Source organism: Mangifera indica, unplaced genomic scaffold (genome assembly GCF_011075055.1).
Source record: "Mangifera indica cultivar Alphonso unplaced genomic scaffold, CATAS_Mindica_2.1 Un_0022, whole genome shotgun sequence".
Lineage (NCBI taxonomy): Eukaryota > Viridiplantae > Streptophyta > Magnoliopsida > Sapindales > Anacardiaceae > Mangifera > Mangifera indica.
In genome coordinates, this window is record NW_025401114.1 from 42,985 (window position 1) to 68,982 (window position 25,998).

Here is a 25,998-nt window from a genome sequence, read left to right on the forward strand (position 1 = left end):
TTTTGAAGGCAAAGAACAGCCCTTGAATGGTTATTCTACTCAAGCTAGCACCCATGATGAAAACAGATTATATTTCTTGTGCAACTTTCTCCCTTTGGATTTTTATGGAAGCAAAAGAATGCGGATATTTGGGTGCTTAGGTGCGTCTCCTCTGGGGTTTCTTGCATCAGGTCCTGGAATGTTAGAAATGCTAGATGGTGCGGGTGTGTTGGCCTTTCCCGAAGATATCCTCTGGAGCAGCGATGTAGTACCTGGAGTTTGCTTGTTGGGTTCTCCTTTGGTTTGCTGGGTCACTTTATGAAGCATCTAAACATTAATGGTGGTTCTTGCTGGTTTTGCTTGCTGGATGATGCTTCCTGGTTTTTTGGTTTGATCTCCATATTATCTCATAATTATTTTAAAATATTATTTATATTACATATTATCTTAATTAAAAATATAAGTATTCTTATTAAAAAAATTAATAAATAATAATAAAATTAAAATTATTTTAATGATATTTCAATAACTAAGATAATAAACAATAAAAAATAATTAAAATATTTTATTATTAATAAATTAAGTAAAATAATATTAATAATAAAAGATAGGTTAATATAATAATTATATAATATTGTAAACCATCCGTCCATTGTATGGTACTTATGCATAATAAATAATTACTCCAAATAAAACAAAATGTTTCACTGATTACAAAATTTTAATATTAGAGTTTTTATATAAGATTGATAAATAATTTAAATTAAAAGTAAATATATTTAATAAAATTTGATAAATATAAATAATTATTGTATTTAGTTAAATATAATAAAAAAATACTAATAAATTATTTTATTTAAACGTGTTTGAATATGTTGTATTAATTAAAAATAAATTTATTTTTCTCAAAAAATTAATAAATAATAATATAATTATAATAAAATCAATATTATTTTAATAATCTTTCAATACATAATGTAAAAATGGTATCAGATTATCATCTATATTATCTCCTATGTCAATATTGATAATAAAAAATTATCATAAAATAATGTAACGTAAATAATAAAATATATATTATCAAGATAATTTCTAAATTTTTGAAACCAAACAACCCTTAAACTTGAGGTCAAACCCACCCCCTACATTGACCATGCAGAGCTTTGAGATTATTGCACTTGATTTAAAAAAATAAAACTAAATGAATTGTAATTACCTCATCAGGAGAATAATAAATTAATTAATTTGATCTCATTTACGTTTTAATTCTAGTCTCGCTCAGCAAATTAATAAAGAATATAAATTATATATTGAAAGTTTGATAATAATAATAATAATAATTAATGAGGATTAGTTGATAACTCACAATTATTAGTGTGGAAAAATATTAATTGGGTAGACTTGGTCTTAGTTAGAGAAACTTGTCTAAACATGGTTGAATAAATGGAGAATTTTCATTATTCACAATAACTATTTTCCATCCAAATTTTAATATAAAAATAAATATTTCAAAATTTTAAATATTTATTTATAAATTAATTATTATTAAAATTTAAAATTTTTTATTATTTTCCTTAAATTTTAAAAATTTATATTTACCTTTACATTCAAACTTTGATAAATGTTTTGATTTTTGAAACCACAAAAATATGTCAGGAGTAGTCCTTTCGCTTCGTGCAGACACAAAAATCAACCAATACAGAAAGGTAGTTCATTCTCTCTCCACCTAATTGAAGAAATGTCTCCTCGTTTCATCATCACCACCCACTCCATGATTGTTGAGTTATCAACTAATCCCATTAATTATTATTATTATTAAACTTTCAAGATGTATAAATATATTTACCTTTGTTTTTTGATTTTACATCCCAATTTGTTTGTTTCAAGGGCTTGATTGTTGATGATAAAGGTAGAAAAAATAAGTTGTTTTGATGAAAATCATAGTTAAACAGATTGGTTGAGTGATGAATAACAGAGCTTTACAGCTTGTAACTCAGATTATAGTAATGACTCTTCTTATATCAGTAGTGTTGTTGTTTTTGGGAATCGGGGTATTGATTTTCATTCATATTTGTGTTGTGGGAACAACGTTAAGGAGAAGATTTGGCAATGACAGAAGTGATGAAAGAGGGAGTAATAAAAGCATGTCTCTGCACGACATAGAGAAGCTTCCATGCTTTGATTATATAGCGAAGAGTAAGGGAAGTAGTCCGGTTGATTGCGCTGTTTGCTTGGATAATTTCAAGAAGGGTGATAAGTGCAGGCTGCTGCCGTTCTGCAAGCATAGCTTTCATGCTCAGTGCGTGGACTCATGGCTTCTCAAGAACCCTATTTGTCCGATTTGTCGAAGCGAGGCGGATTCCCGAAGGTTTGGTGAAGAAAGCAGCGGTTTCAGTGGTGTTAGTAGTATTGAGTTGAGAAATCATCAGCAGCCAACAGAAAATTTACAAGGGAGTGATATTAGAATTGAGTTGGGGGAGAATAATACCCAGATGATCTCACCAAGAAGCCATGAAAATGATGATCAAATTCATGGTGGTGTTAATGAATCAAGAGAGAATCAAACAAATCTTGTTGCTGTTGGGACGTCTCATGGTGATCAACTGAGTTAAAATCTTGGTATTGTTTAAAGAGATTACTTATAAAAGTTTTAATTGGAATATATATGATCAATTGTTGTGTTAGATAATTAAACTGTGAAAGAGATTACTTATTAAGTAAAGTCATTGTTGTATCAATTTACGCAAATTATAACTAAAAGGGGTTAAGTCTTATTTTAATTTTCTGATGCTTAATCTATTCTGTTCTATTTCCACTGTGATCCTTGTTTTGAATGTTTTTTCTCCGCATCTGTCTTGATTTATATGATTTTTTCCAATAGATTTCTTGAAATGAAAGTTCCCATATTTAGTTACTGGTAATACTTATTTTGGTTTTAGAAAGCACACCCTCGGTGATAATTGTTTTGGTGGCAATGGATTTGTTGCCCCAGTGAACTATTCAAACTTTTATATGCGGGGAGTGGATATGGATCTCAAAAATTTTCTGGAATTTTGACACATGCTGTAAAAGCTGCTCTTGAAGATATATTGCTTCATATGCAAAGAATGAATGGAAATTTCAATGGGGTGGATTTGGGCTTCACCACTGGAAGTTTTAGGAGTAGCAGAATTCTGTCTCAAAATCCCTGTGAGATATTGTTGCAGTCTCTTAGAGAATTTATTTCTGAAAGGCAGGGTTTTTTACAAGAAGGTTGGTGTGTTGAATTAAGATGTTCTATGAGCAGTTGTCAACTATATGCTGTTTGCTGTGCCCCAGATGGAAAGACTTTTGAATCAATGTCTGAAGTTGCTTATTATCTGGGTTTGATTTCTAACTACAATTCTATGGATGCTGAAATAAGAACTGAAGGATCTGCTGTGCAGGAAAGGTTGGATCTATCCAAAAGAAGAAAGCTAAGAAGAGCTTTGGTTGTTAATGGTATTGAGCAAAAAAGGGATTTGATAAGTATTTAACGAGTTTTCATCCAATTGCGAACCTATTAAGATTTTCGCTTGTAGATCTAATACTATTGAGGATGGTACTGAAGCTGTGAGAGAGGAAAATAGTTTCACTGGATTTCAGCACAATAAGGTAAGTAAACACGTTGCTTGTGCTTCATCTTCTGTTCTTTAGCTTTAATTTATTTTTTTGTTCCATGTTATAGTGATGATGTGAAAGTAGGGGTTTCAGTAGTTTTTGGAATATCATAATTTTTTTCAGCTTCCTCCTAATGCCTAATTGTTGTCACACTTTTCTTTTGTGGAGTGACTTCCTGTGCAGTTTGGGGCACGTTGATGTGAGCCCTTCATATCATGACGTCAACTGGATCAGTCCTGTTGGCTATACCTTTTGGCATGATAAGATCACTGGGTCTCTTTTTATTTGTGAAGTGTCAGATGGCAGTGCTTCTGGTCCTGATTTTAAGGTCAGAAGGTGTCCATTCCAAATGGATCAACTATCCTGTTTGGGTCAAATCTTGTGCAATTCTCTGGTCTACATTGTGAAGAGAATTGCGATATTGCTCCTTATGGTGATGATTATGACATCAATATTCAGATAATTCTTCAGATCCTTGCCCTCCTATGGAGCATGATATCTTGACTTGTCTAGGAAATAGTGTAAATAAAGGTTATGGTGTTTATACATGTGATAATTTACTGCTTGATGCTAATTCCATTCACGAAAAGTCTATAAAGCTTCAAACTGATAGTTTAGAGATTTTCTGCACTTGAAAAGCTATTTGGCTCTCCAGTCTCCGTTAACACACTGTCTGAATTTCAGGGTGATGATAAGTTTGATACAACGAGCAATGTACTTCTGAAGTGGCTGGACCAGGATAGATTTGTGTTAGACACTGAGTTTGTGCAATAAATTATTGAACAGCTCCCTGGAGTTAAAGCCTGTTCACTTTACAGATTTCTGAAGGATAGAAGTTACTCAACCTCATCCTTAGCTGTTGGAAATGGACTACTGATTGCAAATAGGAAATTTGGGATAGAAGAAGAAGTATCAGATGGTTCATTTGGAATGCTCAACAAACCTCTGTTGGTTGAAGACCATGATCATTGCCCTCCTGGAAAGGCATTGTGCTTGAGGCTTCCTCACATTATTGGTGATGTTTATCAGGTAACATGTACAATTTGATGTACTGTAGTTATGCAGAACATATATATCTATACTTGGATACACAGTCAAGTTTATAGGATGTGAGACCTTGAACTTTTTGCACATCTTTCCAGGTATGGGAGTTCTTTGGGCGTATTCATGAAAGTTTGGGTCCGAAGGGACCTTTTATGTTGGAGGAACTTGAAGAGGAGCTTATCAACCCATGGTTTGATGGCTCAAGTCCTCTGGCACTGAACCCTCAAGCTTGAAAGAAAGTGACTGTATGGGTGGACAAATGCTATCCTCAAGGGAAAACCCACAGGCATTTATACAGATGGAAACTGGATCAATGAAGGAAGCAGCCCAAGCTAGAATAGCATCTGTTAATTACAGCAGATGTTTTGGTGTGGTTTTGACCAAGGCTCATAGCTTTTTGCTTGGGGCACTAATTTGTGAGCTGCAATTGTTGACTGAAACTTCTATTCTGGAGAGTTGAAATCGAAGCAGGGGAGGAAGAAAGATGCAGATTGCTCAATTTCTCCCTATCAATGAATTTACTTGGCCAGAATTAGCTTGGAGATACATCTTGGCTTTCTTATCCATGGATGTTGGCCTTGACTCTGTGGATATTACTGCTCGTGAAAGTTGTAAAGTGTTTAGCTGCTTACAAGGTGGAGGGGTGCTCTGTGGCTCACTTACTGGAGTTGTTGGGATGGAAGCAGATGCCCTGGTAAGATTGGCTCTTGATTCTTTTGTTGGTATACGCATACTCTTATTTAACGGAAATTGTTAACACATGATCTAGACAACATTATTTTAATTTGCTTGATTCCTGCCATCTCCGAGGTTGTAGATGTACTCCTATGATACAAATTGGAAGTTGGAATTGCTAGAAGGTAAGAAATTACCTTTTAAGTTTTTGCTTAACAGTTAAACCGATGCTAACATAGATTTAGAATGAAATTCATTTTTTCATAACGTGGGTTTTCGAAGAATGATTAATACGATATGTTAATAGCAGAGATTAAATTAGAATATACTTTATTTTACAGGTATAATGTATTATATGTGAATATTCTTGATGACAAATACCTTGATGGATTACTTGAATGTTCCTCCAGATCATATACAATTTCTTACTTTACTTATTTTTATGGCAATTTTGGTGGAACATTATCCCTGGAAACCCAAATGATAAAATTGGATTTCTTGCTTAAGTTTATTTTGCATAAGCCCATAATTAGGGTTGGATACGAACCGAACCGACCCCAAACATATATTTGCTCGAGTTCGGCTCAATAGAAAATTATGACAATTTAAGTTCGATTTAAGTTTGTCAAATTGAAACTTAGATAAGTTCAAATTCGATTCAGTGTTTAAGTTTCACAACATTTAATCATTCATAAACTAAAATGGTAATGATATATGAGTGATTGGAGGACACCAAGCAAATTTTGATGATCTACCAACAAGAAATCAACTCAATGGTTACAAAATATTTAACTAATATGCAATATATATCAAATAGAATAATTAGTATTATGTGATTATTATTAATTTACTTCTTTCATATAAATATCCATGTTAAAACCTGATAAATTAAAGTTAACTTGTCATAATAATAATAGCATATACAAAGAAGAGATAAAGAATGTACCCTTATGGTAAGTAGCAAAGGTCATGTCAAATCCACCTAACAATATCCATATTTTAGAAAAACAATTGGTACTGCTCTCAATGTGTATGTGTATTCAATAACAACCTCATCTACAAACCAGTTCATTTGATGACATGTTTTTTCTCTTACAAACCAGTTAGCATTTCATCAGAATAACTTGCACAATTTATTTATATCTTGCATCATTACATACAATGAAATATTATTCACTAGTTAATCAATAGCCTCTTAACAAACAAAACATGGACTGTCTGTAGTAGCTTAAGTTTTTAGCAGTGAATAAAACAATATTTCCGATACAAAATTGAAGAGTGCACAAAGCATATGCATCTTCAGAGGAAGGACACCTCAATAGTTAGAGGGCAACATGCATCTTCTATTTATAGCAAAACCCTCATCTCACCTTCCTTCTTCAGAGCTAAACAAAAAACACAAAAATCACCTCATTCCCTCAAGACTTGTTGCCATAACTATACACATCTGAAAAGAGGAAAAAAAACATAACTAATTGAGTGCATTATACATTTAACTGGTCATAAAAAAGACTAACAGAAAACTCAACTTAAAAACAATGAGAGGGCAAGAAGTGTTTCTAAAGCTATGGTAATGTTACCTCAATCTCACTATAAAACTTCAGGTAAAATAAATGAATATAATTTAAAAAAAGGGATTGAAAACCATTTCAACATACATTCAAAACAACAACCCATAGATGGGTAAACAGGGTTTTCAAAATAAAAAGACGAGAACTTGGGAAAACATCAATCTTTGAGTGGGAAAAAGTCATTTAACCTTCTCAATTATGCATTATTATATTTACGAATATTTTTATTTAAACTATTTTATTATATTTATTTATTGTATACATATGATTTTACCTTACTTATTAGTTATTAGCATATTGCTCTTTTAATTCTTTACTTTTTATTATTTTGGCCATTTAAGTTGTGTCACAAGAAAATAAATTTCTCTCTAAATAATTATGAAAGTATTGATAAAACTGACTTTTGAATAGTGAACGATGAATAAGAGTTTAGTGAACTTAATACAAATGAATTGAAATAAATATTTTATGGAGAATGGTCTATTCTCATTTGTCACATAATTTTCCAAGTAAAAACATGTTTTTTTTTGCATTTATATAAAGCTAAAAGACTATTTCCCACCTAAGGTTTGATGCAAATCCAATTTTTTATTCGTTAACTTTTGAAAATCTAAATACATACCCATTTGTTAATTTTGACCATTATATTCAGGGATAAAATCGTTATTTAGAGATTTTATTTAAACCTAAAAAAAATATTTTTTTTCCTATCCTAATTTTGAAAGCTAATTATTTTCCCCAAACTTAAATTAAAAAATTATTGTTTTCCCCCCATTGTATAGAGTTTCTAGGATTTTATATTGTAGCACCCTCAAAGTTTGAAACATTAAACTTACACCTCCAAAACTTTATTCAAACCTTTGTTTGAATAAATGCTCAATAAACCCAGCGAATTCAATATAATAAACACATCTTCATTAAAGTCATTCATTCACTTGAAATAATCAGAATTCATATAAACCATTTAACAACTGAAACACTTATACAAGGACATTAATTTTTTTTAACCCTACACAAATGCAATTTGTTGCTTAGCTTAGAATATCCAAACTTGTTATTTAGTCATTAGAAAAGAAAAAAAAAAAGATAGAATTCATAATTAAAAATATATAATAATTATAATAATAATGATAATGACGAGAAGGTCTGTTTGGAATTTAGACTGTGGAGCCGCTAAAAAACCAACTACAGGAATAAAACAATCCCCGATCTCCACTATCCAAACACCCAAACAAAACAATCTTTTACTTGCTGCTTGGTTGTCTGTACGGTCCTTTCTTGGTCCCGTTCTTCTCTCTCTCCATTTATCCATACATCCGTCAAAACCCCGCAAGGGAAAAAAAAATTCAAAAAAAAAAAAAGAGAGAACGAAATCTAAGCGGGCAATGTTTACGTTATTAATTACGAAGACGAAACTCCAACTCGGATAATGGAACTGAGCGATTCGACTCGTTCGCCTCTCGGCATCGATCTCAATGAGATACCGACCACTTCTTTGACGGAGAATCCGGCCGATTGCTGGACGGATCCTACGTCGGCGGTGGTGGTTCCAGGCGAGGAGGCTAGGGGCGGAATATGTGGCGCATGCGGAGGGCCCGAAGTGGAGGGATTCGTGGTTGTGTGCGACGGCTGCGAGCGAGGTTTTCACTTGGAGTGTGCTGGAATGCACGGGAGGCAGGCTGTTAATCTGGTTGAGTGGGTGTGTAGCGACTGCGTTGAAAGCGGAGTCAAAAGTAAACGGTGGCCGTTAGGCAAGAGAAAGAGGATTTTGGATATAAACGCTTCTCCACCTAGCGATGCTGACGGAGACGCTGCTGAGGAGCTGCTTGATGCCAGGTATGTTATGTTCGGTTTTAGCAGTGGTGAATGTTTAAGTTTGAAGTAAGTGTTAGTAGGTTTGTTTTTGGAAAAGCTAGAAGAGAAAGCACGGAACTTTATTTTAGTTCTACTTTGATAGAGTTTATGATGGTCTTTTAAGGTGAAAACCATAATATTTTGGTTACAACACTGGTTTAAGTTTGTAGCAAAAGCTAAAGAATGAAACTTTTGGTGATTTTACTGTCAGTGAGATGTAAATTTATTCATGATGAAGGGGGTTTTCTTATGAGCATAGAGCTAATCTACTTGAATGATTTTATACACACTCCAGTTATTGAATTGCAAATTAAGACCAAAGTCATGAATTTGATACATTATGCATAGATGGTGTTATTAGTTTGTTGAGGCAATTTTACTATACCGCAGACTCCAATTTTACCATACTGGGAGTTTTTTGGTACCTTATTTTGGTGGAGTCGTTGTTATATATATTTAAGCAAATTATAACTGCGAGGGGTTAATTCTTATTTTATTTTTCTCATTCTTAATCTATTCATTTCTATTTCCCCTGTGATCCTTATTTTGAATCTTTTTTCTCTGCATCTGTCTTGATATATGTGATTTTTTTTTCAATAGATTTCTTGAAATGAAAGTTCTCATATTTAGTTACTGGTAATATTTATTTTGGTTTTAGAAAGCACACCCTGGGTGATAATTCTTTTGGTGGCAATGGATTTGTTGCCCCAGTGAACTATTCAAACTCTTTATATGCGGGGAATGGATATGGATCTCAAATTCTTTCTGGAATTACATCACATGCTGTAAAAACTGGTCTTGAGGATATATTGCTTCATACACAAAGAATGAATGGAAGTTTTGATGGGGTGGATTTGAGCTTTGCCACTGGAAGCCTTAGGAGTACTAGATTTCTGTCTCAAAATCCCAGTGAGGTATTGTTGCAGTCTCTTAGAGAATTTATTTCCGAACGGCAGGGTTTTTTAGATGAAGGTTGGCATGTTGAATTTAGACGTTCCATGAACAGTTGTCAACCATATGCTGTTTACTGTGCTCCAGATGGAAAGACTTTTGAATCAATATCTGAAGTTGCTTGTTATCTGGGTTTGATTTCTGGCTACAATTCTATGGATGCTGAAATAAGAACCAAAGGATCTGCTGTGCAGGAAAAGTTAGATACACCCAAAAGAAGAAAGCTAAGAAAATCTTTGGTTGTTAATGGTATTGAGGAAAAAAAGGAATTGATAAGTAATTATTGTAACAAGTTTTCATCCAATTGTGAACCTATGAAGATTTTTGCTAGTAGATCTGATACTTTTCTGGATGGTACTGAACCTATAAGAGAGGAAAATGGTTTCACTGGATTTCAGCACAATAAGGTAAGCATGTTACTTATGTGTCATCTTCTGTTCTCTAGATTTATTTATTTATTTTTTTTGGTCTGTTCCATGCTAGTGTGATGATATAAAATTTGGGTTTCACTAATTTTTGGAATATCATAATTTAGTTCAGCTTCCTCTTAATGCCTAATTGTTGTCACACTTTTTTTAACTCAGGAGGGACTTCCTGTGCAGTTTGAAAATTTTCTTGTTATTTCTTTGGGGCATGTTGATGCGAGACCTTCATATCATGATGTCAACTGGATCAGTCCTGTTGGCTATACCTCTTGTTGGCATGATAAGATCACTGGGTCTCTTTTTATTTGTGAAGTGTCAGATGGCGGTGATTCTGGTCCTGTTTTTAAGGTCAGAAGGTGTTCATGCTCTGTGCTGTCCATTCCAGATGGATCAACCATCCTGTTTGGGTCAAATCTTGGGCAATTCTCTGGTCTACTTGATGAAGAAAATTGCAATGTTGCTCCTTATTGTGATGATTATGATAATGACATCAGTATTCAGATAATTCTTTCAGATCCTTGCCCTCCCATGGGGCATGATATCTTGACTTGTCTAGGAAACAGTGAAAACAAAGGTTATGGTCTTTATACTTGTGATAATTTATTTCTTGAAGCTAGTTCCATTCATGAAAAATTTAGAAAGCTTCAAATTGATAGTTTAGGGTTTTGGGATGAAATTGGTGAGATTTCTGTGGAAGATCATTCATCTTCATCAGCATGGAGAGTGATCTCTCAGAAGCTTGTTGATGTTTGCTCTGAGATCTTTAAACAAAAAGGTACTTTAAAGTTTTTCTGCAAGCACATTGAAAACAGAAGGGGGTCACCAAACTGGGATATGATGGGCGAGAAGGACAAAGTGAGGTTTTCTGCTCTTGAAAAGTTTTTTGGCTCTCCAGTTTCCATTAACATACTGTCTGAATTTCAGGGTGATGATAAGTTTGATGCAATGAGCAATGTACTTCTGAAGTGGCTGGACCAGGATAGATTTGGGTTAGACACTGAGTTTGTGCAAGAGATTATTGAACAGCTTCCTGGTGTTAATGCCTGTTCACATTATGAATTTCTGAAGGATAGAAGTAACTACACCTCATCCCTAACTGTTGGAAATGGACTATTGATTGCAAAAAGGAAATTTGGGATAGAAAGCAAGAATGAAGGAGTATCAGATAATTCATTTGGAAAACTTAGCAAACCTCTGTTGGTTGAAGACCAGGATCATTGCCCTCCTGGAAAGGCTTTGTGCTTGAGGCTTCCTCCTTACATTATTGGTGACTTTTATCAGGTATGCATGTATAATTTGATGTGTTCTAGTTATGCAGAGCATATATCTATTTTTGGATACACAATAGAGTTTGTAGGATGTAAAACCTTGAGCTTTTTGCATATCTTTCCAGGTATGGGAGTTCTTTCGGCGTTTTCATGAAATTTTAGGTCTGAAGGAGCATTTTACGTTGGAGGAACTTGAAGAGGAGCTTATCAACCCATGGTTTGATGGCTCAAGTCCTCTTGATAAATCTGAGAAAAAAATCCGGGGAACTGAACCTTCAAGCTTGCAAGAAAGTGACCGTACGGGCGGACAAATGCTATCCTCAAGTGAAAATCCACATGCATTTATACAGATGGAAACTGGATCAATGAAGGAAGCAGCCCAAGCTAGAATTGAATCTGTTAATTACAGCAGATGTTCTGGTGTGGTTTTAACCAAGGCTCATTGCTCTTTGCTTGGAGTCCTAATTAGTGAACTGCAATCCAAGTTGGCTGCAATTATTGACCAAAACTTTGAGTCTGGAGAGTCAAAATCAAAACGGGGGAGGAAGAAAGATGCAGATAGCTTGATTCCTCCTAAGAAGGGTAAGCTCAATATGCTTCCTATCAATGAAATGACTTGGCCAGAATTAGCTCATAGATACATCTTGGCTTTCTTATCCATGGATGGTGTCTTTGACTCGGTGGATATTACTGCTCGTGAAAGTTGTAAAGTGTTTCACTGCTTACAAGGTGATGGAGGGGTGCTCGGTGGCTCACTTACTGGAGTGGTTGGAATGGAAGCAGATGCCTTGGTAAGATTGTCTCTTGGTTCTTTTTTAAGTATACACATGCTCTTATTTAGCAGAAATTTTTAACACATGATCTAGAGAACATTATTTTAATTTGCATGGTTCCTACCATCTCCAAGGTTGTAGATGTACGAATTGGAAGTAGGAATTGCTAGAGGGTACGAAATTAGCTTTCAAGTTTTTGCTTAACGGTTAGACCGATGCTAACATAGATTTAGACTGAAATTTATTTTTCATAACACAGGCTTTAGAAGAATGATTAATGTGATATGTTAGAAGCAGAAATTGAAATTAAATTTTAAAATATACTTGATTTTACTGAAATAATGTATGGCCTAGACACTAGCTTAATGAAAAAACTTCCCACCTAAAGTTTCTCCATATTATTATTATTATTATTAGTAGTAGTAGTTTGATAAGACAGTAAAAGTTTGTAAAAGTCCTGCATTTATCCAAATAAATTTCAAGAAGAAACATTTATGTACTGATGAGATTTCATACTAGTTCAATAATTCAGCTTTGCATCTTCATTGGTAAAGCAAACAATTGATCTTTTGATTGTATGAAATTTTCCGTCAAATTCACATGTCATTATGATTTTTTCTCCATGTGTTAGTTGTTTCTTTGAGGCACCATACTACTTAGAAAAGTTTCTTGATGACAAATGTAACTATCTTGATGGATATTTATTGAAGATGGATTTATTTCCTTGTTTGATCATGGAGTGGTTAACCAAGATTTCTTTCAAATTGTTGTGCTATTTAGAAAAGATTTTTGATTTTCTAGATGTTTCTATTAGGTTGCTTTCAATTAGAGAAGTTTCTTAATGGGAAATACCACTTACTTGATGAATTTTAATGGATAGGTACACTTGGTTCACCATCAAGAGGTTAGAGGTCCAAATTCCAATGAGGCCACTTATTAATGATATTGTATCTCATAGTTTCTTTTTTATCACTAAAGTCTTAGGTTGGGCTGTATTTGCACTGAAAATTGTGGCAATGGATTTTTGGTATCACAAAAGTTTAACCTTCTTGATTGTCTGAGCAGGATTCTGTTCTATTTTCTGACATGGTAATGGATTATATGAATGTTCTTCCAAATCATATACAATTTCTAATATTTTTTGTCATACCTTATGTTTCTCTTAAGCTGGTATTATTTAATAAGTTTCTTATGACATATATTACTTTCTTGACTTTAAACATGAATTTATTAAAATTATTACCGTATGAAATTCTCCTCGTAGTTCATGTCTCTTTTAAAATATTTTGTCAATCTAAGATTTAGATTGTATTTCTACAGAATTATAATCACTTCTCATGAGAAATTTGTGCATGGCAAAGTTACCTTTTAACTCAGCATTTGGCAGTGTGATTACCCTAAATGTATATGAATGTTTGCTTTTATTTTCCTTGTGATATATGATGTTTGTCCAGTGACTTCGTCTGTTTAAGCTGTGGTTTAGCTCTTTCTAATATGATCAAGAATTAGGAACCAAAAATAAAAACATACTTACAATGTGTACTAATACTTTGGCTCTTTCAATTTGCAGTTGCTTGCAGAGGCCACACAAAAAATTTTTGGTTGTTTGAACAGAGAAAATGACACACTGACTATTGAAGATGAAGAATCTGAATCATCTGGCTCCTGTGAAACGAAAGTTGTGAGTGATGGCACTGTGCCTGAGTGGGCAAAGGTTCTGGAACCTGTTAGGAAGCTACCGACAAATGTGGGAACCAGAATCAGAAGGTGTGTTCATGAAGCCCTAATGAAAGATCCACCAGATTGGGCAAAAAAAAGATTGGAACATTCAATCAGTAAAGAAATTTATAAAGGCAATGCGTCAGGACCAACGAAGGTGCTGTTTGCTGTAACTTTATCTTCTGTGCAATTTTAAGTAAAAGTATTTATAATCTGCTGCTTTTCTGTTTTATTTTGTGGTGTATGCTGGTACTCTTTTTTGCAGATCAATGTCATTAAGTATATCTTTCTTCATTTTTGCATTTAAGATACCGTTTGTTTGTTGATTTCCATTTGATTATATGATTAAGTTCTGTAAAATTCTTATAAATAAAGAATATTATTACTAATACTGAACTAATTGATAGAATATGTCCTTTTTCAATGCAAACCTTTTTCTATGTTTTGACAAAATCACCTATCTGTTTTTGTATCTAAAGTTCTGTGCTATGGTGCATTTCACAATAGAATGCATGTAGTTTGGGGAGGGGTCAAATGCCTTGGGTGGCCAAAATTGATTCATTCTTGCTTAAGCCACCCAAATCACTTTTGTCTCATATATTTCATTTCAGCAAGTTGAGAGAGTATTTATTCATTCCTCATAAAAAAAAGTTGAAGAGTATACATTCTTTAAAAGAGGCTGTTCTTGGTCTTAATTCTTTTTTTAAACCAAAAATTTCTTCTACCTTGTATACTCATCATATTCTGAACCTAGGCCACTACTGTACTCTGTAAGTTTAGCTGTTGGGAAGCTTGTAAGATATAATGGGTGGCCCATTGGATTTGAGACCTCCAGTTGAAACTAAGAACTTTTACCACTAAGCCCGCCCCTTCATGTTGTCTTAAGCGTAATTGATTTTCTGCTTCCTGTACTTTTTTCTCTTAGTTTTTACGGGTATCTTATCATATATCATATTCTAAATCGATAAAAAAGAATTGTATGTCTCTGAAGTTGGAGTTATCATTTTGAATTATTTTATTTTTTTCTTTACAAAACATCCATTTAGCAGTTCTTCTGTACAGTTTTCTTTATATATTGGTTCTGTTATTTTTATTCCATTATCTATTAATAATCAGAGACAATTCAGAGTCTCATACTTTTTAACTGTTGATTTGAATACAGAAAGCCGTTCTTTCAGTGCTGGCAGATGTTCAGAACAAAGAATTGCCACAAAAAAAATATGATAAGAAAACAAAGAGAAAGACTGTCCTATCCATATTTGACATTATAATGAAACAATGTCGTATTGTGTTACGCCGTGCTGCTGCTGCAGATGATGGAAAAGTTTTCTGTAATTTACTGGGAAGAAAGTTGAGTTCTATTGATAATGATGATGAGGGGCTACTTGGGTCGCCTGGCATGGTATCTCGTCCTCTGGATTTTAGGACTATTGATATGAGATTGGCAGTTGGGGCTTATCATGGATCACATGAATCTTGTCTTGAGGACATACGGGAGGTCTGGCTATGACTATAGTTTTTCATTTTCTTTTGACTTTGCAAAGTTTTTCCAATGCATATTGGTTGATTTCCTTTGAGTTCCTGTCTTCATGATTGATGATGTCCTGTGTCCATTTCACATATTAAAAGTCGGCATGAGTTAGACTGCAAACTTGGTTGTATATTAATGTGATAAGTGAAGCTTCTTGTTTGGCAATGTGATTTATCGTCTTTTAGCCTGAAAGATTGGAAATGAACGATGTTTTTTTGAATGCTGATAAATATATGGGAGGATTATTATGAACTAATATTGATTTCTCAACATTTTGTTTTCTGTTGAGTTTAAATATTCTAGCTTGATGATCACATAAACAATTTTGTCGGGAAGGTATTTAATTTCTAAATTTAAGAACCACACCTGCTGTATTGTTATTGTTTAACGCTTGTCTTGAATCACATTAGTGTGTTCTTATGATGTTGGACTTTCAGGGGCTTTTTTAGGTTAGGTCTATGTTGTTTTGATGGAATATGTGGACCGGCTTGTAAAACGAAATAACCATTGCATTAACCTGGCAGTTATGGAATAATGTGCGATTGGCGTATGGGGATCAGCCTGATTTGGTTGATTTGGCTGAGAAATTATCCCAAATTTTTGAAGCATTGTATGAAAAGGAGGTTTGTATTTCTTTCTGTCCATTCCAATTATTTGAAATTGTTTGTCATTGTTTTTTGTATGAGAGCATATGGATTGGTGTTTCACTAATGCTGCCCCCAATTGTTAATGTTTGAATTTCCCTGTAGTACCAAAGAAGCAGAGATAGAAACAGTGGTTTTAGCCATGATGAACAAGTTGTGCACAAAAATATAAAGGAACTCTGTTCTTTTGTTTCTGCCCAAATCACCGAAAAAGTAGCTAAAAAACTGCAGCTTCATAAAATTTTGACCTTTTCTCCTTAACCCAAACCATAAACTTGTTTTTAAAGAAAATCAGTAAAAGAGGCTGGAATGACCCACAGAAACCTGTTTTCTTTTCCGGGGACTGAGCTTCTTATAGAGCAAGCAATGGATTAAAACTATGATTTTAATATTTCATTGTCATTTGCCTGTATATTTTAGCTTGGATATTAAGGATGAATTTTAAGACTGCATTAGGAATGCTTTACCTTATGAATTGGCAACCAACTCAATGAAAACATTAAAAGAGATCAAGTGTCTTCTATTTGAAAAAGTTTTCTGAGGTGTAGAGAAGTAAGCGAAAATATGTTACAATTTTTTTGAAGAGTGAAGTCATGGAAAGAAGTAAATGTTTTAATTAAACACAACATGATTCTTCAAAATTTTGTTTTTTTATAGTAATAAACAAATAGGAAATGCATGGTGTATACTCAAAAAATGATTTACTGAAATGCTTTAAGTAACTCCTTAAATGTCAAAGATTTTGGACTATATTTTCACTTCACAGAAGTAATAGGAAAATAATTCATCCTCTACATATGAATTAAATGGATGTTATGCTCCCTGTGTTCCTGGCTGCCCACTTTTTGCACATCAGTGTTTTTTATCTTTCTTTTTTATTTTTTTAGCTGTTTAATGTTTCTTGTGTTGCAGGTAGTCCCCCTGGTTCAGAAACTTGTGGAGTATGCAAAGTCAGAATGCTTAGATGCTGAAGCAAAACGAGAAATAAACGATATTATTGCTCTCACAAGCAAGGTTCCAAAAGCTCCCTGGGATGAAGGAGTCTGCAAAGTATGTGGGGTAGATAAAGATGATGATAGTGTTCTTCTATGTGATACTTGTGATGCTGAGTATCATACTTATTGCTTGGATCCTCCACTTGCACGGATTCCTGGAGGGAACTGGTATTGTCCGTCTTGTGTTGTCAGTAACGATATGCTTCAGGATTTATCAAGAAGTTCTGAAGTCAGTGTTCGAAGCAGAGGAAAGAAACACAAGGGAGAAGTGACTCATGTGTACTTGGAGAAACTCAGGCATTTAACTGCTGTAATGGAAGAAAAAGATTATTGGGAATACAATGTAGATGAGGTTTGCCTTTTGAATCCTTCTCATATATCCATTTTAGTCTTAGCTGTTATCTGATTGAAAACCCTAGACCTCTGTTTTGATTTTATTCCAACTTGTTTATAGACTAGTTGGCCTTTTCTTATTTTGCACAGCTAGTGATCATTCACTTTAGTCATTGGTCAATTTTGTTTGGATTTGTAGTTTCGTAATGCTTATTATATATAGTGTATGAATTGCCATACTGTTTTTGCTATGTTTCTATGTTTTCTGTTTTTTCTTATTTTATTTTATGAGTTCTTTTTATTACTTTTCTTACATCTAGATTCATGATGTTTGTTTTTGTTACGATTCTAGTGTAAGATATGAGATTTGAATCCTATATCGAAAAGAATGGGCTTCCAGTGTGGGGTATATATGGCGTTGGGCTTTCTAATCTCAACAGTTAGCTTTTGGGGTGTGGTTTTCCTAAGGTTCATATCAATTTATGTGATCTGGAAATTCTTTGCTATCACTGGCTTGGAACTGGGGTCAACCTTGTTTTATGCATATGTGCATAAGTGCAGAATGGTCTGTTTTTGGGTCTCTGTCTTTTAGTTGAATTTGATAGCATTTCTATTGTTATGGTGATGGAATTTGAGGAAAACTATATTGTTTATTTTGCATTTTTTGCTTGTGTTAGTTCTGGGTTCTTCTATGCTTTTTATAGCACATTTATCCTCTTTCTGTTTTAGAAGTGTGGTTAATGGAGCTTGTTTTCTTTTTATGGATGCAGAGAACCTTCCTTCTTAAGTTTTTATGTGATGAGTTACTTAATTCAGCTCTTATTCGTCAACATCTTGAGCAATGTGCTGAAACAACTGCTGAAATACAGCACAAATTGCGTTCTTTTTTTGCTGAATGGAAAAATTTAAAGTCTAGGGAAGAAACGGTGGCTGCAAGAGTTGCAAAAGTGGAGACAAATATGCTTAATGCAGTTGGAAACGTTGAGGGGCCTGCTACTACTATTAGAAACAATGGCAAATTTATGGGACAGCCGCAGGGCTCAAGTAGCAGAAATAATGGCTTTATTTTCTTCTCTGATGATGTACATCCAGCAGAGGGTGGTCAACAGGAATCCGAGCTTAATGATTCCAATAAGCACCCATATCTCTTGTATTCAGAGAAGGGTTATAACTGTGACAACCAATATGTGAACCCTGCAGATACTGAAGATAAAATAAAAGATCATCATGCTGTTGTTGATGACAGTAGAATACCTTCTCAAAATAATGATTTGTTTAAACAAAATGAGCTCCCTTTATCTAATACTTCTCCGCAAGATGATGCCAGTAGAGAAATCCATTTAAAGGAAAGTGAACAAAATTTGAGGGGGGAAATTTCAACTGAAATACCATCTTCAGATCATCAGGGACTGTCTTCACCCTCAAAATTGATGACCCCTCAAGTAGCTCATGAAGAGCCATCTGTTGTCACAAATGAGTCACAAGCCTACAATCTTGAGTTGAGCACCATCAAGAGTGACATATTTGTTCTACAAGATTCAATTACCACCACTGAATCACAGCTTTTGAAGCTAACATCTAGAAGGGAGTTTTTGGGCAGTGATTCTATTGGTCGGTTATATTGGGTTTCAGCTATGCCTGGTATGTATCCTGGGGTTATTGTTGATGGGAGTTTTGCATTGCATTACGGAAGAAAAAGGCTGGATTTTCAAAAGCAAACAGGCAAAAATTCAATCTTGCAGACTTCCACTTCATCATATACAGGTACTCTTTTGAATTCGGAGGGCTCGAAAGCTTCCCGCCCCTTTTCCTATGATCCTAATGTGACTATGGCTAGTCCACAATGGGTTTTTTATCAGACTGATGCTGAAGTTGAAGAATTGATTCAATGGTTGAAGGACAATGACCCAAAAGAAAGGGAACTGAAAGAGTCTATTCTGCATTGGCGAAGGCTAAGATTCCTGGATCCTGAACAATGTAAAAACCAAGTGCAAGATGACTGCCAAAGTTGTCTGGGAACACCCACTAGTAGTGAAAAAACTGTACTTATTGATTATCTTGTTACTAAGGCAGCCGTGTTGCTGCAGAAGAAGTATGGTCCTTGCTTTGTTTCAGAAATCACTGAAATCATGAAGGGGCGGGGAAAAAAGACAAGAATCACTAGTGAAGATAGAATGTATCGCTGTGAATGCTTAGAACCAATTTGGCCTTCCAGAAACCACTGCCTCTCTTGTCACAGAACTTTTTTCACTGATGTTGAATTTGAGGATCATAATGATATTAGGTGCTGTTCAGCTTCTCCAGTGTTTGAGAAGGGCAAAGAGATAAATAATTATATGAAAGGGAATATGAAATCTGGCATACCAGCAGAGGCATGCACTTCTGAAATGGATGTTGAAACTTCTAAAAGTGGGTGCAATGAAAGGGCCTCTCGATTGACAATGTTCCAAAACGAAGGGTTAGTGTGCCCTTTTGACTTTGAGGAAACAAGTTTCAAGTTTATAACAAAAGATTCTAATAAAGAACTGATACAGGAAATTGGTTTCATTGGTTCAGAAGGAATCCCCTCGCTTGTTCCATCTGCATCTCCTTTCCTGAGTGACCCTACTTTAATGTTAATATCTCCTCAGAAAGGGGTAGTTGGTGCAGGGGATGAGTTGAAGGCTGGCAAGAGACTGTTATCTGCAAAAGGAAACAAGTCTAAGGCTAATGCTGGCAATAACAACATCACAGATTATTCTTTTAGACAATCTGCTGCACGTGGTATACCTGGAGTACTTAAAAGTAATAAACCAGCCTTGGGATGTTCTAAACGGAGAGATAAAAGATCTGTTTCAAATAGACAATTTTCTGAAGTTGGGTTTGCTCACTGTTGTGTAGTTCCCCAGTCTTCATTGAGGCCATTAATTGGTAAAGTGTCACAAATAATGAGGCAGCTCAAGATTAATTTACTAGGTATGGAAGCTGCACTCCCTGAAGCTGCTCTGAGACCTTCAAAGGCCCATGCTGAAAGGAGGTGGGCTTGGCGTGCGTTTGTTAAATCTGCAGAAACAATATATGAGGTTAGTGTCATTTCCTTGTTATTATTTCGGTACTTTGTACAGTGTTAATTGCTGTCTCAGTCCATATTTATGGTGTCTGATAAAATATTTATGATTACTGTAGAAATTATATGCTTTTTGAAAGTTCTTGCTTAGTTTATCTCATTGAGGTTATTGAAAGAGTTGCCTGCCACATTTTTCATTAGATTTGGCTTGGAAGTATGCTTTCATTGCAATGGGAAGAGGAACTTCTAAAATTTTCTAATTTAACACAATACACTTGCTGGTCAGACCACCATCTGAAATTTTCTATTGTAGGGTACACAATGATGTCCTTTTCTTTTTTGCCTGGAGTTAATGAGATAGAAAACTTTTCTATTGTTGGGTGCACGATCATTTCATTTTCCATTTTGCCTGGAGATAATGAGATAGGAAACTTGATTTTTGGTTCAAAAATATGATTCATGTTTTCCACATGTCCACAAGATTTAAGTATGAGACTGTTTGGGCTGACTTAGCCATGTTAGTCAATATTTTCACAATAGATCGATGGTGTAAATTCAACCCATAACTTCTGATCTGAAAACATGCTTATAACTTGTACATTGTTGTTTTAACCGATTATTGATCCTTTTGTCTTTTTATTACCTTTCTTGCTTTACTGTTTGATATAATAAAGAGGTACTAGAAACTTGTGTAACGATCGTTTATTCTCTCTTAAAGTTCCTCAATCATTAGTTGTTCTTCTAATGCATGGATTTGTTGAGACTTTAATATTTTTTTATTTCTTCTCTATCAGATGGTCCAGGCTACAATTATATTAGAAGACATGATCAAGTCTGAGTATCTGAGGAATGAGCGGTGGTATTGGTCATCATTCTCAGCAGCTGCCAAAACATCCACTATGTCTGCTCTTGCTTTACGGATATACTCCCTTGATGCAGCCATTGTTTATGAGAAGTCCTTATCCAATTCCAATGAAATTGACAATTTGAAGCTCAGCAGCATACTGGAGCATAAGTCACTGGCCAGTTCAGAATTGGCAGAAAAGTTCAGGGTAAGCCGAAAATCTAACAAGAAGCACAAGGAACCAGATGGTTGATTTAAGGATCTATGGATTCTGAATTTATTGGGAGAGATAATCCTGAAAATGATCCTGGTGCCAATGGAAGGTGACAGTCAGCCTGTGTTGTAATAATACAGAAGGTTCCTATAATCGAGACCACATTTGTGTCTATTGGTCAAATTAATCATGAGGATGATTTGGGAACAAAAGGCAACGCTGCCACTGCTGCTGTTGCTTCTGGTGCGTGTATATAAAGCTAACAATACTAACTTGGATTTGGAAGCAGAGTCCTAAAGATCTTTTTCTGATGTTGTATCCTTGAGGACTAGTGGATTAGTCAGAATGCTTCCAATTTTGGACTGCTTTTTGCTTCAGTGTTTAGAATTGTTCTTAGAATGACAGCAAAATAGAAGAAAATTCTCTTAGACCAGCACGATCGATATACATATACAAGATGAATTAGTGTGAAATGGAAAAGATGTAAGAGAAAATAAAACTGTGCAGAGTGGCAACTTCATTCTCTATTTCTGTGTCTGCTTTCCTGATCCCTCTTGTGTTTTTTTCATTCATCTGTTGTTTGCAAACTTGGCATAAAGTAGGAAGAGTGAAATTCATTCCTTACTTTGCCTGAGGTTACTTGTGTTTGCTTGCATAGAAATTAAATGGTGGAATCTGACATTTTAGTCTCCTATTCTAACTCTGTATGGTTTGAAAGTCCTAAAGATTATTTTCCCTAGGAACTTTAGCTAAGAGGGATACAATTGTTCTTCAAAAACTAAGAGCCCAATGTTTATACCAAACAAGTAACATTTCAATCATTGTGATCTGCATGTAGCCAGACATCATAAAGTTATAGGCACATAAATTGGGCATAGGCATATGACTATAATCTATCTTTTTTAGGACTATTTATTCTCTATATTCTACTTATAATTCATTGTTATTTCTTTATTTGTGTATGGTGGATAGAGTTTCAATAATTTATTTATTTATTTATTTAAAGATTTATCCACCCGGTACGGTTATATGCTTGTCTGGGACTGGGAGGCTGACTTCGTGATTACAGAATTTGGAGATACCCAAGTTTTTATATTTATGCCCTTCTTATGTCTTTATTTATCCAGAATTCTTTCTTCTTATCTTCATCAGTCATCACTATGACATTGGCTTTTCTTTATTATAATTTTTTACTTACCAATCGAAGTCCACCAAAAAAGGATTGGGAATATCCTGGAATTGGGTACATTTGTGCCAATCGGGATTATTGAAGTACACGTCAACCAAATAAAAAAGCAAGCGAATAGTAGGAATTAATCTTAAAGTTTATTGTAAGTGGGAAGTGGCGGCCTAAAACAAAAGGGAAATTTTATGCGTTAGTGAATATTAGATTAATTTTTTTATGATTTTTAAAATTTAAAAAAGATAATTTGTTTGTTTAATATGATTGATTGGACCGTAAAAACAGTTTGACTCGGGATTTTTATTTTTTTTTTTAAAAAGTTAGAAATGGTGTAATGATGCGTGGTGTGTTGGCAGTTACTCCCCACCTAAGTTCTCCGACTTGAAGTAGGTTGGATTTGGTCTTGGCCACCCATTAATAAAGGACGTGACATCACTTTATTGGATATTTTTTTATAGCAGCAAAATTGTCATACAGCACAAGATCCTATTGACTTTAACACAGTTTTTTTCATACCAAGCCCCGTAAATCCACTTACAAAGCCATTACTTTAAAATATTTGCAACAGTTGAGTAACAAAGTTTGATTAGTGAGCCTATGATGGCCACATCCACCACTCCAATGGCTCCTCAGCCTGCTGATTCTGAGCACCCAAAAACACATCGAGGAAGTAACTCTGGCCGTCATCACTGCCATCATCCTCCTCTGATTGAACCCCCTCAATGGCCCCAATGCATCCAGTGTATTCATCATTTGGAAAATATGAAATCGAATCGCCACTCTCCACAATCTGTGGATAATCCTCATCAACCACTGCACTTCCACCACTGCCGGAACTCACCCCATCTTCAGTCTTATTGCTCAGTTGGGCTACTAAAATTTGTGCCTTTTCTGTTGCCACTGCCTCATTCTTTTTCCCTTCCTTATTATTCTCCTCTGTTTCTCCAAGTTTCTCAGTTAAAGAAACCACCTAGAGTTCAAGTTAAAGTTAAATTAATAAACCACTAAGAAAATCACAAACCCACAGGTAGAATTTGTTGAGATATGAGTGCCCATATTTGAAGTCATTTTGTTGTTTGGGGAATAACAAAGGAAGATTACACCGAGAAAGGCAAAAGTATATTCTTCTTTATATGGTTTTAAAAACCCTATCTTTTATATCAAAGTGGGGTTTAGATTCTTTAGAACATATGCTAGATTTGAAAACACATGTATTTTTGCCTATGAAGTCGAATCTCATATATAGGACATCCCAATCATACAAGCTTAGGTGTCCCCTAATCTGGAAGACATCAAAAATCTTTATACTTTTTTCAGTAATTTGTTTGATTAGAATTAGCAATATACCTGAGATTTTAGATTCTCATTCTCCTTGAAAATGGTGTCATAGTTAGAGAGGAGAGCATCGTAAGAAGCTTTAAGGAGATCGTAATCTCTCTCAAGTTGCTTGGTCTTCCACCGAGCGCGGCGGTTCTGGAACCAAACAGCCACCTGTCTCGGCTGCAATCCCAGCTTCTTAGCCAACTGGATCTTCCGTTCTGGCTCCAGTTTGTTCTCTTCCTCAAAACTCTTCTCCAGCAGATTCACCTGATTAACATAACATCACATCACATCATCAAAATTAATAATTAGAATTACCCACTCATCAAGTCGGATTTATATGATATGCTTTTCATTTGGTTGTTGAGACAAATTTATTAGGTCAACTGGCTTCATCAGGTGCCCAAAAAAATAACACTCAATCTTGTTGACTTCTCCTTTCCTTACCTTACTTCTTAAAAACTAAATGAACCAAATCTGGTTCTGTATCCGTACGTAGTAAGGTAGATTCTTTTTCCAAAAGAGAATAAAAAAATGAAAATAACTTTATGCTGATAAGCTAGGCTTAGATATTTCTCTTAAAGAAATAAAATTGAAGCAAATTTAAAGTTGTGATCGAGTAGAAATTAAGCAACCTGCTCAGCAGATAACCGGCGCTTTTTCTCCGGTGACTGTTCGTCATAATAGCAGTCATCGAACAAGTCATCTGGTGATGTGAAGAAAGGTCGCCTCTTTGAGCTGTCCTCAATGCTCATCATCGATGTTGCTCCTTTGATCATAATCATATACAATTAAACCAAACAAAATTTAAACATATTAGTAGCCAAATAGAAGTTGAAACTCCAAAATTCAAGATTGTTTTTTTAATCTGTTTTCTGAGATTCTAAACGATGGATAATGAACCCCCACGAAAAATAATAATAATAATAAGCAAGCTTTTTATCTTCTTCTACTGTCATGAAGACATGAAGAAACGGAGTCAAAGAATGAGATACACAAAAATACAAAACTAGATCATCATCATCATCAATCATTAATAAACAACCCAAAAAATCAAAATGATTACCTCGAAATAAGGAATCACCTTTGCCGAGGAAAAACATGTTGCCATGGCAGGCTACAGAAGGGTTGAAGAAAATCCGTCCAGACTCCATGACAAAACCTTGCAAGTTATCTCTTTGATCGCTCTACGTATTATATCAGTACGCAAGTATATATCCTCGTTTCTCTGGCCGCAGCTCTCAACACAAAAACAATATAAAAGGGGTGGTTGTGAGTGGACAACGACGACGACGATGATGAGAAGTATATTTAAACAATAATAATTAAAGATTAGAAAATCATGAGCTTGTGACGGAAGAAGCTAGTAGTCCACAGCAACCTCGCCGGAGTTTCCAAGGGACATATACAAAATCCCATCACACCACCACCAACCTTACCCAGCTCAGAGTAAAAATTTTTATTTTTTCTCAGGGTTAGTGAACGAAACCAAACAAGGAGAAGTTTGTTTGGCAAAGAGTTTTGGGGTTTGGACGTGACCGGAAGTTTTTGAGTGCCGGCGAGCGAGAGAGAGAGAGAGAGAGGAAGAGGAGGAGAGTTGTGTTTTTTGCATCTGTCGGATTTTATATTCATCCTTACATTTTAAAATGACTGTAATGCCCTTATATAATTATTCTTTTTCTAGATTGATGCTTGCTTCATTTGAGAAATTTGAAGTATAAGAGTAGTTCACTCATTATCAAACTGTTAATTAAATAAGGAAAATTGATTAAAATGATTAAAATTAAGAGGTTTTATACAAAATTGGTCAATATTTTAAAGGTTATATGGATATAAACCCTAAATCCTATCACATGTTTATTATTAATTTATTCAAATAAAGATTAGTACGATATTTATTATATTTTTCTTATGTGCATTGAAGGCATTAACAAGAAATCACACCAAAACCTTTAATGACTAACTCTGTTAATGATCTGAACTTTCATCG

General features: G+C 34.6%; 3 protein-coding genes and 1 long non-coding RNA gene across 4 annotated transcripts; 3 read left to right on the plus strand and 1 right to left on the minus strand.

Annotated features, from left to right (window-relative positions):
• The first annotated feature begins 1,624 nt into the window (after positions 1-1,624).
• Positions 1,625-2,759, plus strand: LOC123206016 (E3 ubiquitin-protein ligase ATL23-like). The gene has a single exon (XM_044623107.1). The coding sequence runs from the start codon at positions 1,944-1,946 to the stop codon at positions 2,589-2,591; it is 648 nt and encodes a 215-aa protein (XP_044479042.1). The 5' UTR covers positions 1,625-1,943; the 3' UTR covers positions 2,592-2,759.
• Positions 2,760-2,971: 212 nt separating this feature from the next.
• On the plus strand, positions 2,972-5,604 carry LOC123206017. Its single transcript, XR_006499937.1, has 3 exons — positions 2,972-3,612; positions 4,303-4,647; positions 4,761-5,604. It is a non-coding gene; the product is annotated as an uncharacterized LOC123206017 (long non-coding RNA).
• Positions 5,605-8,173: 2,569 nt separating this feature from the next.
• On the plus strand, positions 8,174-22,199 carry LOC123206043 (methyl-CpG-binding domain-containing protein 9-like). The gene is made up of 10 exons (XM_044623139.1): positions 8,174-8,744; positions 9,421-10,120; positions 10,298-11,419; positions 11,532-12,197; positions 13,750-14,055; positions 15,061-15,396; positions 15,954-16,052; positions 16,986-17,420; positions 18,172-20,463; positions 21,242-22,199. Exons 1-10 carry the CDS (start codon positions 8,338-8,340, stop codon positions 21,542-21,544), a joined length of 6,666 nt encoding a protein of 2,221 aa, XP_044479074.1. The 5' UTR covers positions 8,174-8,337; the 3' UTR covers positions 21,545-22,199.
• A 980-nt stretch (positions 22,200-23,179) lies between these two features.
• Positions 23,180-25,586, minus strand: LOC123206039 (homeobox-leucine zipper protein HAT5-like). The gene is made up of 4 exons (XM_044623131.1): positions 25,075-25,586; positions 24,644-24,777; positions 24,036-24,275; positions 23,180-23,658 (listed from the first exon to the last, which is right to left on the minus strand). Exons 1-4 carry the CDS (start codon positions 25,160-25,162, stop codon positions 23,284-23,286), a joined length of 837 nt encoding a protein of 278 aa, XP_044479066.1. The 5' UTR covers positions 25,163-25,586; the 3' UTR covers positions 23,180-23,283.
• Between the last annotated feature and the right edge of the window lie 412 nt (positions 25,587-25,998).